Source organism: Phodopus roborovskii, unplaced genomic scaffold (assembly GCF_943737965.1).
Source record: "Phodopus roborovskii unplaced genomic scaffold, PHOROB, whole genome shotgun sequence".
NCBI lineage: Eukaryota > Metazoa > Chordata > Mammalia > Rodentia > Cricetidae > Phodopus > Phodopus roborovskii.
The window spans coordinates 5,535,425-5,550,923 of record NW_026126459.1 but is presented as its reverse complement, the minus strand read 5'-3'; the positions used below and the strand labels follow the sequence as shown (position 1 = coordinate 5,550,923).

Sequence of the window (15,499 nt, the reverse complement as noted above, 5' to 3'; positions counted from 1 at the left end):
GTATAGGACTGAAGCGAAGCTCAGAAGAGACTGCTGGGTCCTAAAGTGACTAGCCATAAGGACACAGGCTTCCTTGGGTGTTGGGTTGGCCCCTCTTTCTGCTGCAGTTGTAATGTTGTGCTCTGCTGTTTGGGATTTGGGTAGTGGTTCTGAGGACCGAGCCCAGAGCCTTGCCTGTGCCAAGTAGGTACTCTAGCACTGAGCCAGCCTCCGCCTCTAAAAGTAATGCTTTCATGATTCTTCTCTCAACAGCTTTGAAAAGTCCAGCTGCATTTCATGAGCAGAGAAGGAGCCTGGAGCGGGCCAGGGTAAGGCTCCCTTCCCTGAAGACCTCTAGAGTACACTGTTGTCATAGTCGTCCCCCAGCTGTGTTTCCTTTCAGTTAGCACAGTTTTGGGGTCAGCCTAGTTTTGGGGTCAGCCTGCAACTTCTAGCTCTAAATAATAGACGTCTCAGGCCTTTCCTGTTTTATCTTCCCCCAGCCACTTTACCTGGTAGACCCTTTTAGTGCCTTGGAGGCCTTGTGAAGGTGTCAGGACTCCCTCCCCAAACCTGACCTTGAAGACCACTCATCATTCCTCCATTGAGCCTTATGTAGATGATCTGCCATAGTGCCACACATGTGCAGGCTTTCCACTTAGGGACACCACCCACAGCCTTGTGGGCATTCTCGTAAGCTTCCATTTCCATCTACCCTGAAGCAGGCAACAGCCACGTATACCCTTTTAAAGCAGTCATGGGGCACACTGGAAGCCACACTCCCTGTGGTGGTAGATCCCTTAGCTGCATCCCATCTTTCCCTTTCAGTTCCCTCTGGCCCCTGTGGAATGTCCCATGCCTGATGTGGGTGGAGATGGGGAAGTGATCAGCTCATGTTTCCTCTCTTGTTCCCATTGGAGGGCTGCTGGCCTTGGCTTCCTGGGCCTCCCACCATCCTTAGAGACTAATATACTTACTCCTGAGACTGGTTTTTTCTCTTTAGAAAATCATGGCTAACTGTTAGCAAGTAGGAAGAATGAAGTCATGGGTACTGAGAAACAGAAACAGTATCAAACTACATACACTTCCATTTGATGGGAGCCAGAGAAGGCCCAGCAAGGAAAAAGGGTCAGCATTATAGCTAGGCATATCAGTGCAGGGAACAGTGGGGCCTGGTTAGATACCACTGTCCTATAGAGTTGCTGTGTATGATGTTGTGTATTTCATCTTTGTCCATACAGGAACCCTCAGGACTTAGGTGCTATCCACGTATTTTAGATGCAGCAGAAGTTAATCTGTCCAGCTAGAAAGTGATAATGTGGGAACTCAAATCTAGGGGTGTGTGTGTGTGTGTGTGTGTGTGTGTATGTATGTATGTATGTACACATACACATGCGTGTGTGCTTGTACACAGACACGCACGCACGCATGGAGGTCAGAGGCTAACTGCAGGAGTTGGTTCTCTCCCTTCATTGTGTAGGTCCTGGGGATCAAACTGAAGTCATCAGGCTCAGTAGCAAGCAGCTTTACCCACTGAGCCATTTTATATGTTGCACATCTGTTCACAAATGCTTCCAAATTACAATAACAGTTTTAATATTTAAGCTCATACTAAGCTGTCTTATTTAAAATATGAAAAATGAGTACATTGGATTGCTCACAGCATAACTTGCTTTACTCATTTATACCAATTCAGAACTTTGATGAGCTATTTTTGCATCTGAGTAAAAGACAGCACTGTCAGCTTATGTTGTAGAGCATTCCTTACAGAATTCTGGTCACATCACCACTCCCTATTTTTGTAACTCCTATGCTGACAGCATCTCATTGAGATCCATTGCTGGCTGTGGCAACAGCGTCAGGTTCTCAAGGAGCTATCAGACACAGCCCATCATGTGTGGCTGGTTCCTTTCCCATCAGCTGCTTGTGCTCTCTAGCCCCAGGGATGCCTTCAGTGACCTCAGCCACAAAGTCCTTTCTTTACTGTCTGTACTAGAAGCAGACTGATTTTCTGGTTGTTCATCCTTAGTAACTTCTAAGAAGCCAGGCCCTACCCAGTGGGCATCCTTCGTAGATTTAGTTTGTTACAAAGACTATGACTCAGTACCAAGAGGCAAGTTGTATTTGACTAGGTGTGGTTTCTCTGGTGGGTGTTCCCAGCACCTGGGTGAGTTCTCTAAGCTGGAAGTTCCTCCAGAATTCCACCTGGGGCATGGCTAGAGCCGCTGTCTGTGAGAGCTGCTGCAGTTGACCCTGCTCAATGCAGAGGGGTTGATGCGCCCAGAGCCCACAGCTCCCTTCTGCATCTCTAGGCTCAGGCTCCAGGCCTGCCACAGGGTCCCAGGCAGCAGCCAGTAGCATGAGAACCAGGCTGATCTGTACTACAAGAGATGTGCCCCAATAACCTTTTTTCCACTCTAACCTAACCCACCCCATCCTTTCTTGACTTATAATTTGAAAAATGCTGTTGCAGAGGTAAAGAGTATAGGCTCTGCAGTCATATGCACTTATAATTAGCCACAAGCAGCAGGGGCTCAGTGGCTGTTGAGGGAAGAATGGTTTAGTTCTCCAGTATCTAATAAATGCAGAAATGAGGACATTGGACTTTAAGGAACTAGAGCTCTGAAACCACGTATCAAAATTAGTATTGCATTAGGCAGTCATTCAGACTGAATTAAAAATGCTCTTGAGATCACGCAATGCAAGGTTTTTGAAACAGGACATAAAATGACATCCAGAATGATTACAGCTCTGCAGAATCAAACTACATGAAAGAATGACAGCAAAAAAGATGTTAACTGCTGGACATTGGTGGCACATGCCTTTGACCCCAGCACTCAGGAGACAGAGGCAATCAGATCTCTGTGAGTTCGAGGCCAGCCTGGTCTATAGAGTGAGTTCCAGGACAGGTTCCAAAGCTACACAGAGAAACCCTGTCTCGAAAAACCAAAAGCGAAAAGACGTTAACTGTTATGTTGAAACTGGTTACTTGTTTTCTGGTATTAATTACTTGTGTAGTATAATAAATTTTAGCCTGTGTTGGTGGTGGCAGCAGCACACACCTTTAATCCCAGCACTCAGGAGGCAGAGGCAGGCAGATCTCTGTGAGTTCAAGGCCAGCCTGGTCTACAGAGTGGGTGCCAGGACAGCCAAGGCTACACAGGAAAGTCCTATTAGGAAAAAACAACAACCAAAAGGTATTAAGTTTTAAATACGGTCAATAGTGACCTGAGAGGGACGTACATATCAGCTGGAGGCTGGCGTATACTCTGCACCTCCCCTTGCTTTGGGACCCTGCGGTCACCAAGCCACTACAACGAAATCATGTTTTGTGATCCTGTCCATACATAAGAGTATGTCCAGTCTTGAATTTATTGGTGTGTTTTTCCATAGACAGAGGACTATCTGAAACGGAAGATTCGTTCCCGGCCAGAGAGATCGGAGCTGGTCAGAATGCATATTCTGGAAGGTGTGTGAGGTTGGAGGTGGTTTCCCACCTGACCCTGTTTTCACTCTGCTCGTGTGCCTTTCTGGTCTTGTCCGTCTTCTGCTGGCAGGGGCTGGCTGTTGGCTTCACAGTCAGACACAGTTATGTGGCTGCCACTGACTTTTGGGAGTGTGTGAGAAGTGTGTGAGAAGCACGGACTCATTCGCCCAGGTTGACCTGACCCTTCTCTTGGGTCCACCACCCACTGGTACAGAACTGTTTCTGTCTGCCAGGACAGAGCCTGTCTCTTCTAAAAAGTTCACTTTGCTTTTGCATTCATTTGCTTGCTCACTTGCTTACTCGCTCATTCACTGGCATTTGCCTAAGCACCTGTGAGGGAAGGCACACTCACTCACCTAGACACACTGCAGCTGGCCCAGCCATACCTGCTCTCTGCAGTTTTAGCTGAGGAAAGGTTTGTGTTCCAGACAGTGGCACATATATGCCCACTCTTGGCTCGCCAAGTTTGGTGTCATTGGGAACCTAGAGAAGATCTTTTAAAGTCAGAGCCCCATATTTTGTGACTGATGCTGCTGAGAACCAGAACAAAGAACAGTCTGCCTCAGTGGCCCATGTCTAAGTGGAGCAGGATCTGTCCTTTATCTGGTGGTCCTCTGGCTGCAGCTCCACCTCAGACACCCCTTGGAGCTGGCCTGGCCTGGCTCTAGTTGTTCTGTGACACGGGAAGCCAGGTTACCCCCCTCTGCCTGGGCATGCTTTTCACTCTGCGGTGTCACCTCCTGTTGCTCTGGAGGTCCCAGGGCAGGACCAGGACCTTTCCTTCCATCTTTCTGAACCCCTTTTCTCCCACGGTAGAGACCTCGGCTGAGCCTTCTCTCCAGGCCAAGCAGCTGAAGCTGAAGAGAGCCAGGCTGGCTGACGACCTCAATGAAAAGATTGCACAGAGGCCTGGCCCCATGGAGCTGGTGGAGAAGAACATCTTGCCTGTGGAGTCCAGCCTGAAGGAAGCCATCATTGGTGAGGAGGCTTGAGATGGGCTGAGTTCAACAGGAACTTTAGCCTTGACATGTGAAACAGGGATTCTCCAGGAGATAGGAGAAGGCGTTTGGGGAGGCAGTTGGGAGGAAGTAGAACCCAGACCCATGTTTGTCTGAGACTGGAGTGGTGGGACTGTCGCGGGCCTGGTGTTCACCCACTCTTGCCCATGTGTACACACACATCCACTGTCTTTAGACAGCTCAATCACTTAAGCTTCCTGTCGTCCCCTCCCCTCAGACCTGAGTGTTTCCTCAGCGTGCACTTTGAGATGAGCATGTTTTCTGCTCATCCCTCAGCCATCACCTCTCAGAGGGCAGGACTCACCCAGCTCTGCTTCCAGGACACGGCTGGGTGTAGGAAAGGATAGAAGATTTGGGATGCTGGCCTGTACATGGTCTCCATCCTGTCAGCATGGCCAGCAGCTTTCTTCAGGGTGGGCCCAACTCAGTGTGAACTATAGCGTCTGTGGACGATCACCATTGTCACGTGCTTGGCCCCACCTAGCTGCTGTCTGATCTGTCTCTTACTCCCCTTGCTGGGAATAAGAAAAATACCTTTGTAGGATAGGCATGAAGTACAGGGGCAGGTGAGGGGACAGAAGGCAAGCCCCACCTTGATGCTCCAAGACCATCTGCATAGTCTACTGGTGAGGGAGAAACTTGTATGCTCCTCCTCAGTCCCTTGCGTTAGAAAGCCTCAGGTCATGGCTGGAGAGGAAGAGGCTGTGGGCCTGTTCCTCTTTTTCATCTGGGTCCCCGCCTCTCCCCTGGCTGTGGAGGCAGTAGTTACGACATATCTCTTGACATACCCTACTAGCCCGTGCTTCCGCCTCCTGCCTGCCACTGTGACCCCACACTGGGGCCCTTGTCCCTGCTTCTGCCCTGTTTCAGCCATCTCTATCAGGATGTGGCTTTGGGCCAATCAGGGTACTTAAGGCTGCGGACTGTCCTGGCACCTTTGTTGCCCAAGCGCTTGGTCTTGGGTTCATATTTCCACTGACCCCATGTACCTGTGACATGGGTGTCCCTTTCCAGGTACCATCCCTCCATAGCCTCAGAGCCCTAGGCTGTTGTGGCCTGAGCAGGAGTTGTGCTCACTTGTCACCATTATCTCTCAGCAGCAGGTCCATGCCCTTCACTGTGTAACTGTAAGCGTTGGAGGAAACAAAACAGTGTGTAGTTAATACATGAGGCCCAAATTTGGGGCTTTCATTCGCCTGTTAGTAAGCTGGGTGGCTCTAGCAAGCCTGTTCTGGAATGCTGACTGCTTGTGTCTGTGCCCCACACTGAGGTGGGGTGGTTGCTGGGTTTTCAGACCTGGGCTGGGTCCTGACAGCCCATCTTGCCATCACCTACGTGTACTCTGGCTGCAGCAGTCTCACACGCATGGGCTTTGTATTTCAGTGGGCCAGGTGAATTACCCAAAGGTAGCAGACAGCTCCTCCTTCGATGAGGATAGCAGTGATGCCTTATCCCCTGAGCAGCCTGCCAGCCATGAGTCCCAGGGTTCAGTGCCATCACCCCTAGAGTCCAGAGTCAGCGAACCACTGCCCAGTGCCACCTGCACATCACCCACTCAGGTGAGTTCACCTGCTTCCAGATTCTTCCTCCCACCTGCTCTGGTTTGGGCAAGATGGTCACTTCCTACTATGCCTGAGGGATAGGTGTGGGGGTCCTATTTCACATGCCAGCATCTTGACATCAGCAGTGGAGCCTAAGTCTAGCGGCAGAGCATAAAGCCTGGGCTGGGGTCCTGCGGCTGGGTTCTCAGCCTCCCTGGCCTTCCCACTCTTGCTGACTCCTCCTAGCTGACTGCTGGTTCAGTGATGTGCTACAACCTCTGTCTGCCTTCTCAAGTTCTCTCCCCGCCAGCCTCGCTTTGTACCTTGCTGTTGCCCCCTGATTGCCACTTACCCTTTGTCCTTCCACCATGAGGGTAAGGGCAGGTTAAGTACACTACATTTGGGGGTGCCAGGGTCCTCACTTCTCCCTTCCTCCCAGGTTCTCTCTCAACTCCCAGTGGGTCCTGATGCTGGAGAAGCACTTTTCCTGGCAGAGCAGCCTCCTCTGCCTCCCCCACCTCTGCTGTCCCCCAGCCTCACCAATGGAACCGCCGTCCCCACTGCCAAGCCTGTCCCCACGCTCATTAAGGTACTTCTGCCAGCTGCTGTGGTCTCTTCCCTGTATTTTGAAGTCCTGCTATGATGTCATTCTAGTTGTGGGGACAACTGCAAAGGGTGGGGGTGTGCACCTTCTAGTCAAGCACCTGACCTAAGGCGATGTGGGGGTCTCTTCTCATCTTTGTACTGCCTGTGGTGACACTGACTTACTGTCATAGCCCACCGAACACTATCATAGACTGTTTTTGTTACTAATAACACACTGTCACAGACTGGACCTACATTAAAGAGGCTTGGGCTGGCGAGGTGGCTCACTGGGTAAAGGCACTTGCCAACAAGCCTGACATCCTGAGTTTGACCTGTGGCACATGGTAGAAGGAAAGTATAGACTTCCACAAGTTGTTTTCTGATCTTCACATACATACTGTGACATGTGTGCATATACAATTAAAATGTTGGGTTTTTGTTTTTTTTTTTTTGGTTTAGGATTTTTGTGACAGGGTTTCTCTGTCACAGGCTTTGAATCCTGTCCTGGAACTTGCTCTGTAGACCAGGCTGGTCTTGAACTCAGAGATCCACCTGCCTCTGCCTCCCAAGTACTGGGATTAAGGGTGTGAGCCACCACTGCCTGGCTGTAATTTTTTTTTTTTTTTCTTTAAAGGGGGTTTCTCTTGGCTGACAGCACTAGCCCATGGTAGTGGGGCTCAGTGTCCAGGATTCAGTCACGGGGGCTCCATTCTATCATGGCCTTATATGTTCCTAGTCACTCTGAAGGCCCCCTCTACACACAGTTTAAGCCACTATCTTTATACCTCATAGCGGGGAAAGCAACTCTACTGTGAGTCTCAGCCCATGGCAAGCACAGTGAGCCAGGCATTCGTAGCCTCCTGAAGCAGAAGATAGTGCTATGTCGAGCACGGTGTGCCTGGGACCATGCCACTGGCCCTGTAGCCAGCATGTTCTCACCCTCCCTTGAAGCAACTATTGAAGGCGCAGGATTGGGCTTGCTGGCCTTGTGTGCACAGGGGTTGGTATTATCAGCTTCCTAGAGGTCCATGTCAGCCTGTGTGCCCTGCAGAGCCCCGACAATGTCCCAGTAGACCCACCTGTCCTCCTTTGCTGCCTCTCTCATTCTCTGGCTCCCTCCCCACACAAGACCATACACCAACATAGCCAACCACAGTCTGAATGTGGGAGGGGCTGATGGCTCGAAGCTCAGGAGCTGTCCAGATTCTCTTCTGACTAGGGGACTCCTGTTAGTCTGTAGCATTCCCTGATGGCCCCTGGCATAGGTCTGTTCAGTAGACACTGCTCTGAGGGCTGCACTGTCTTCTTTACAGTCATAGATGTCCCCAGCTTCTTTCACTCTCTTCATGCTACACATTTGACAGAGCAATATGTGTGTGTTTGCTCTTTGCTATGCAGTCCTCATTGGCTTGTGGTTCGGCTCCCTGGTGCCAGCAGTAGATTGAGCACCATCCCCTCCCAGGTCCCAGCTTTGTAGCTACCCTCCACTCCTGCAGTACTTGCCTCTGAGACCTACCCCTGGCTTTCCGTCCTTATACTTTCCCTGACTCCTCCCTTAGGGTAAGGCTGCCCTTGGCCACCTCTTCCCTCTGCAGTCTGGGTGCCCACCCACTCAATGTTCTCCTGTCAGATGCACTGACAAAACCAGAACCTCTTCCTGGCACCCAAGCCCAGCTCCTCACTGCCACATGTCCATGTTGTCTTCCTCTAGTGGGTTGCCTCTGCCCAGACCTTCCTTTGTTTGCCAGTGCTACCTGGTCAAGACTCCATCTGATATCTGCGTCGTCTTTTTTCCCGTGTGTCACCTTTTTCTGCTCAGGAATTTCTAGGCTCCCACTGTCCTCTCTGGCACTCCCTTGATAACTGACCTTCACCTACCTCCACCTACCCCAAGGGCAGGTATTTTGAGCATTGCCCCCTGACCTTTCTTGGTTGGCCTGAGTCCTCTGACCATCTAGGCCCTAAAGTTATGCCAGCTGGGAGCCTATGGGACACAAACAGAAGATTGTGGCGTCCTGGGCTGAATCAAGAACAAGGTCCCTGTGCAGCCTTGGGCAAGTGCCTTCTGCTTGTTTCCAGGTTGCTGACACTTCCTTCCTAGGTGGGACTCTAGGGGGCTTGTGGTGCTTCTGGAACATGGCCATATTGCACAGCTCAGCTGTAGTTCTGCTTCCTTGTTTTTGTGTTGCTTAGGGTCATGGTGACACCTGTGCAAATACATTTGGTTGGTCTTTCCTTCAGCCTGCCATATCTGTTAGGACAGGGGCAGTCTCACAATGTAGGAGTAGGTACCTTCTCAGAAGATGCTGGGCATGGGGCTAGGCTGTGCTGCCTTGGGATGGCCCCTGATGGTACTGCCTTGTGACCCCTCAGCAAAGCCAACCGAAGTCTGCCACTGAGAAGTCACAGCGCAGCAAGAAGGCCAAGGAGCTGAAGCCAAAGGTGAAGAAGCTCAAGTATCACCAGTATATCCCCCCGGACCAAAAGCAGGACAAGGGGGCGCCCGCCATGGACTCCTCCTATGCCAAGATCCTGCAGCAGCAGCAGCTCTTCCTGCAGCTGCAGATCCTCAACCAGCAGCAGCAGCAGCAGCAGCAGCACTACAACTATCAGGCCATCCTGCCTGCCCCTCCCAAGTAGGAGCACACGTCCCTGAGGCTCTGCAGATGGGGCCCACCGCCTACAGGGACTAGGGAGGTACTGAAGCTACTTGTTTCTATCTTGCCTCAGGCCAGCAGGTGAGACTCCCGGAAGCAGTGCCCCCACTCCACCACGCAGCCTCTCCACCAGCAGCACCTCCAGCTCAGGCACCCCTGGGCCTAGTGGGCTGGCGCGCCAGAGCAGCACTGCACTAGTTGGCAAACCAGGAGCCCTGCCACCCAACCTGGATGACATGAAGGTAGGTGGCTGGCCCCTTCTCACTGGAAGACTAGGCCTCTGCCATGAAGGATAAGGGATAGATTTCAGGCAGAGTTGGTGATGTCCCATGACCATAAGATGAAAGGCAGAGCAGGCTCCAGACCTGACCTGCCATGACAGGAGCACCTGAGAGCCTGCTGTATGGCCTTTCTGGCCTGTGGTCAAAACAGTATCAGTGCTTGTGTATGTGTGTGGGACTGGGATTGGAGGAATCTTGTATTCTCCATTATTGTATGGTATACTGTAAGTAGTATCAAAGGGTCGTTCCCTGTGGGAGGAGCGTAGGCAGGGCTGTCAGTTTCACCCACTTCCACTCTGCCAGTCAGTGCCAGGAGCTCAGCCTGGCCCAACCTGTTTTCTCTGTCCCCATTCAGAAGATGGGATAGGCCAAGTCTTGTATTGAACATTGTCCTCCCGTGTCATGACCTGAATCCCTACAAGGCTACATTCATGAGGTTCTTGGGCTGATGGACTCCAGCTGGACTCAAATCCTGTCCTTTCTGCTCAGTAGCTTTAGGAGCTCAAGTTTATATTATCCTGTGAGCTTTCCTTGTCCAATGTAGCTAGTGAAGTCACTGAGCTCTGGGCACTGTGTGGGGCTGGGGAAGACTACTCTAGGGGAGGGGTTTGCAGGGTCTGTTTAGAGGACTCAAAAGTCACCTGGAATGGTCAGTGGGACCTAGCTGACTTACACACTGCTGGCCACCCACCTTTCACAGCCTGTCCCATTACCCCTCCCCACCCCACTTCAGGTTGCTTTAACTCTCAACTCCTGCAGGTAGCAGAGCTGAAACAGGAGCTGAAGTTGCGGTCACTGCCTGTCTCAGGCACCAAGACAGAGCTGATTGAGCGCCTGCGTGCTTACCAAGACCAAGTCAGCCCAGCTCCAGGAGCCCTGAAGGCCCCTGCGACCACCCCTCTCCTGTCCAAGGCTGGTGAGGTAGTGGTTGCCTTCCCTGCGGCCCGGCTGAGCACAGCGCCAGCTCTTGTAACAGCAGGCCTGGCACCAGCTGAGATGGTGGTGGCCACAGTAACCAGCAATGGCATGGTGAAGTTTGGCAGCACAGGCTCCACACCCCCTGTGTCTCCCACCCCCTCAGAGCGCTCACTGCTCAGCACTGGTGATGAAAATTCCACACCAGGGGATGCCTTTGGTGAGATGGTGACATCGCCGCTGACACAGCTCACCCTGCAGGCCTCCCCACTTCAGATCCTTGTGAAGGAGGAGGGTGCCCGTGCTGTGTCCTGCTGTCTGAGCCCTGCTGCACGGGCTGAGCTGGAGGGACTGGACAAGGACCAGATGCTGCAGGAGAAGGACAAGCAGATTGAGGAGCTGACCCGAATGCTCCAGCAGAAGCAGCAGCTGGTTGAGCTGCTCCGGCTACAGCTGGAGCAGCAGAAGCGGGCCCAGCAGACAGCCCCGGCCAGCAGCCCTGTGAAGCGGGAAAGTAGCTTCTCCAGTTGCCAGCTGAGCCGCCAGCCCCAGGACTCTGCTCCTGCCTTTGGTCCTGGCCTGGTGGTTCCCACTACTAATCATGGAGATGCTCAGACCCCAGCCTCAGGCCCCCTACCTGTGGTGGTGAAGCAGGAAGCTGGGCCACCTGAGCCAGATCTGGCCCCTGCCCCCCAGCTGCTCACGGGCCCACAGGGCACCAGCTTCCTCAAGAGGGTCACTCCTCCCGCTGTGGTCTCTGACTCTACAGGGACTCACCTCATCCTCACTGTGACCAATAAGAGCGCAGATGGCCCTGGCCTGCCCACTGGGAGCCCCCAGCAGGTAGCGGACTGGCAGGGGCTGGGATGGCTCATGGAGGGGTGGAGAGTGAGTCTTGTCCTGTGGAGGCTGTAACCTCAGGCTCAGCTCCCTAGAGTGGCCTCCTCGAGACCAAGTGTTCCTGTCACCCTCACAGCCTCATGCTTACCTCATTCTCTTTCTTCTCCCCTAGTGGCTTCCATGAAAGCTCCCAAAAACTCATTAGCTAATTACCTGTGCACAGTGAGGGAGGCCCTTCCCCACCCTGGCACATTTGGAGCCTTGCCTCTACCCCCGCCAACAACTGTTTCTCCCGTTTAGTCATTGTCCCAGCCGGGTTCTCCAGCCCCTGGCCCACCTGCCCAAATGGACCTGGAGCACCCACCTCAGCCCTCATTTGCAACCCACACACCTCTGCTGAAGAAGGAGCCACCTGGGTACGAGGAGAGTGTGACTCAGCAGCCTAAGCAGCAGGTGAGGATACTAGGAGCTGGGATGTGCTGGCAAGATGTCTCAGCAGATAAAGGCATTCCCCTGACAACCAGTTTGAGCCTCAGGATCCACATGGTAGAAAAGAACTGACTCCTGCAGGTTGTCCTCTGACCGGCACATGTTATGGCATGCACATGCACAATAAATATTCCAGTAGGCCCGGTTTTGGGCAATGCCTCAGCCCCACATAGGTTAGGGAATGAGCGTAGATGGTATCTGGACTTTCATGTTCTTTTGTTTCTTTCCCACAGGAAAATGGCTCCTCTAGTCAGCAGATGGATGATCTGTTTGATATTCTTATTCAGAGCGGAGGTAAAACCCCATCCCCAGCTGTCTTCCTTACCTCTGGCCACAGGCCTGTGATGTCATCTTGAAGGCCTGGGCAGGCAGGTGCAGTCCTTTGATATGTATTCCTTGGACTCCATAGCCCTCTCGTTAGGTGAACATGGCCTACATTTATCCTTGTAGAGCCATGGAGTGTGTGGAGAATTGTCCAGCTACCTGAACAGCAGCACTGTGACAAGGGGCAGGGACAAGCTAGGGTTCCAGGGCAGGCCCTAGAAGGGTACCAGCTTAGGTTAGGGGCTGTGGCATGAGGGAAGAGGGCAAAAGCGCATCAGGTCACAGCCAGGTCACGAGGGGCCAAGCCCCACGTGGCATAGTATACATAGCCTAGAGCAGAGTGTTCTGACACGAGGCCTCCCTGCTGTGGTGATTGGTTATGCAGGGACACTAACATGGTGGCACTGTGGTGAACTGTAGAGTTGCAGCCAGGGGAGTAGTGCCTGATGCTCAGGAGTTCTCAGGCTTAAGGGGAACATCTGGTGCTGAGTCTGCCATGGAGCCTTAATGGCCTTTCTGACCAGTGCAAATGGCTGGACTGGAGTTCATTGGCCACTGTGTCCAAAACAAACCCCATCAGGACAAGGGGAGATTAATGAAGGAGTTGTAACCCCTGAAATCTGGTGTTTAAGGGATGGCAGAGGAAGAGTAGCTAGAGTGCTTCCTATCCCCCAAAGGACACTTAAGGATGCCAAAAAAGGCAGATGGTGGCATCTGGGAAGCAGTGAACAGCTACATAGGCATAGTTAACCCAGGACAGAGACCTGGAGGGTTTGTATAAAGTTTTATTGTGTCACATATAACAAAACTTGACAATTTAGTTGCATGAAGTACATTGGTGTTGCACAGCTATGTCTATCTCTCACACTCTCCCAAACTAAAAACTGGACCCTTAGATGAAAACCCCCACAGCCCCACCCCCACCCCATTTGAGTGTGCCTTCTCTGTATGTGGACTCTGGTGGTTTTGGTCTGTATGTGAACGGTTTACTTAGCATGTCCTCATCTACTTGTCCATCAGTGGGCACTTGAACTGTATGTCACTATTCTCTCATATTCATTTGGTACATGCATCCCCACAAATGAGATTGCTGGATCATACTGTGGGTTTTTTGTTTTGTTTTGTGTTTTATGAGGAACTAGCCCACACTGCTTTTAACACTACCGTGAGCTATTTCACCTTCCCTTGCTGTACACACAGGTTCCGGTGACCCCACTTTCTCACCAACATTTCTGGTGCTGGGAACCTTATCCGTGTTCATCTGTTCTTCATTTCTGACCACTAACACCTGACCGACCTAACTGTAGCCAGACTGTCATGTATGAAGTAGTATTTTCCCAGGGTAGGGCATTGCATTTCCCTAGTGACCAGGGCTGCCATGAACTGTTATCTTTGGAGAAATACCTATCATTTGCCTTTTTTTTTTTTTTTTTTTTTTTTTTTAAATGAGGTTGAGTTTTATAAGTTGTTTATATATTCTGGGTATATGAATTCCCTTATCAAATCTGTGACCTGCAAATACTTAATTTAGTGATAATGTCTTTTTGTTCATTTTACTTTTTGGTGCGTGCATGTGTAGTTTGAACCCATAAGAAATTTATGCATAGCAGGCAAGAACTGTACTACTTATCCTCAGTGCCCACCAAGTTACAAGTTTTAATCTCCTATAGTTAAGTCTGTAGTCAGCAGATTTTTCTCTGGTTTGTAGTAGATTGTCCCATCATTTTCTTGTGCATATTCAAACCTAGTTTCTGACCCTGCCCACTGTCTCTGTTGGCAGAGATTTCAGCATATTTCAAGGAGCCATCATCCCTACCAGACAGGGAGAAGCCACCCCCAGCAGCAGCCTGTGGGTCCCTACAGACACCACAACCCTCATCTTCCAATGAACTCCCCCAGGCTGTTCCTCCACCCGCCTCCCCCACCCTCCCAGGGCGCCTGGAGGACTTCCTGGAAAGTAGCACAGGGCTGCCCCTGCTGACGAGTGGGCATGAAGGGCCAGAGCCCCTCTCCCTCATTGATGATCTCCATAGCCAGATGCTAAGCAGCTCTGCCATCCTGGACCATCCCCCATCCCCCATGGACACCTCTGAATTGCACTTTGCTCCTGAGCCCAGCAGTGGTATGGGCCTGGACCTGGCTGATGGCCACCTGGACAGCATGGACTGGCTGGAGCTGTCATCTGGTGGCCCTGTGCTCAGCCTGGCTCCCCTCAGCACTGCAGCCCCTAGCCTCTTCTCCACGGACTTCCTGGATGGCCACGACTTGCAGCTCCACTGGGATTCCTGCTTGTAGCCCTCTGACTCCAGACATAGGCTAGGGAAGGGTCTGAAGTTGGGGAGCCACAGAACCATAACCAGTGTGTGCTCCCTGTGACTGTGAGCCTTGACAATCACAGTCCCTGGAGGCTGAAGCCAAGACCCTACACCTGGCTCAGGCTCATCCAGGGCAGGGAATACAAACTGTCAAGAAACAACTCTAGGCCTATACTGAGGCTGGTTGTGGGAGGCTAGCCAGACCCAGTTCAATTCGACCTCCTTTTCTGAGGTCAGGTGCACATCTGGCTCAAGTTTGGCCCAGGTGGTCCTGGAGCCAACCTACCTTCCTTTCCCTTTAAGGAAGAAACTGGCCAGGCCTCTACTTGCCCATTCCCTACTTCAGCCAGTCCCAGGACCCTGTGTCCCAAGAGGTGGCTTGCTGCCATTTTAACCTTGGTATAGTGTAACCATTTAGTGGTTGGTGGCAAAAATCTGTATAGGTGTATATATCTCTATATTATATATCAACTTACATATATATATATACATATACATATATTTTTAGGGGTGGGAGGAAATGGGTATGGCTACCTCCACCTGCTTTCCACATGCAGAAGGCCTAGAGAGCTACTTAAGGCTTCATACAGGGTAGTCGTGAGGAGCCACATGGCCCAGTACTCAACCTGGCATGCAGCTGCCTAGGTCTACCCCACACACACATTTGACATGTAGACAGACACCTGCCATTGCCTACACGCCATCCTGCCCTGCTTCCTGGCCCCTTGTGCCACAAGGGCAGAGGTGCTTTCTGGTTCTCCAGGAGCTCTCTACCTACCACATTCCATCCCACCTCCCTACTGCAGCCACCCTGGCTGCAGGAGGGGGGTAAGGGTGGGTGGGTCCTAGCTATACCTGCTGGGGGCTAGGAGATAACTTCTGCCCAACACCAGCCTCGTTCTGTCCTGATTCAATACAGAACGGAGCCATCAAAACCAGTGCTGGGACAAAAGTGGGGAAACTGTGTGAACTTTTTAAAATAAAATAAACACTGACTTGCCAGTCTGCTGTATTTGATCCATCAGGGCTGAGAGGCGTGACTGGGATCCTGGGCCAATTCCATGAGG

General features: G+C 51.7%; 1 protein-coding gene across 2 annotated transcripts in view; it reads left to right on the top strand.

Moving 5' to 3' along the window:
• Window positions 1–15,434, top strand: part of Mrtfa (myocardin related transcription factor A) — an 87,041-nt gene extending 71,607 nt beyond the window's left edge. For both annotated transcript variants that reach the window (XM_051189427.1, XM_051189426.1), the window contains exons 3-13: window positions 253–308; window positions 3,373–3,448; window positions 4,283–4,444; window positions 5,869–6,044; window positions 6,466–6,615; window positions 8,985–9,247; window positions 9,342–9,514; window positions 10,313–11,307; window positions 11,605–11,757; window positions 12,027–12,087; window positions 13,898–15,434. In XM_051189427.1, coding sequence (XP_051045384.1) covers window positions 253–308; window positions 3,373–3,448; window positions 4,283–4,444; window positions 5,869–6,044; window positions 6,466–6,615; window positions 8,985–9,247; window positions 9,342–9,514; window positions 10,313–11,307; window positions 11,605–11,757; window positions 12,027–12,087; window positions 13,898–14,412 — 2,780 coding nt within the window. In that variant the 3' untranslated portion in view covers window positions 14,413–15,434. The remainder of the gene's footprint in view (window positions 1–252; window positions 309–3,372; window positions 3,449–4,282; window positions 4,445–5,868; window positions 6,045–6,465; window positions 6,616–8,984; window positions 9,248–9,341; window positions 9,515–10,312; window positions 11,308–11,604; window positions 11,758–12,026; window positions 12,088–13,897) is intronic.
• The last annotated feature ends 65 nt before the right edge of the window (window positions 15,435–15,499 follow it).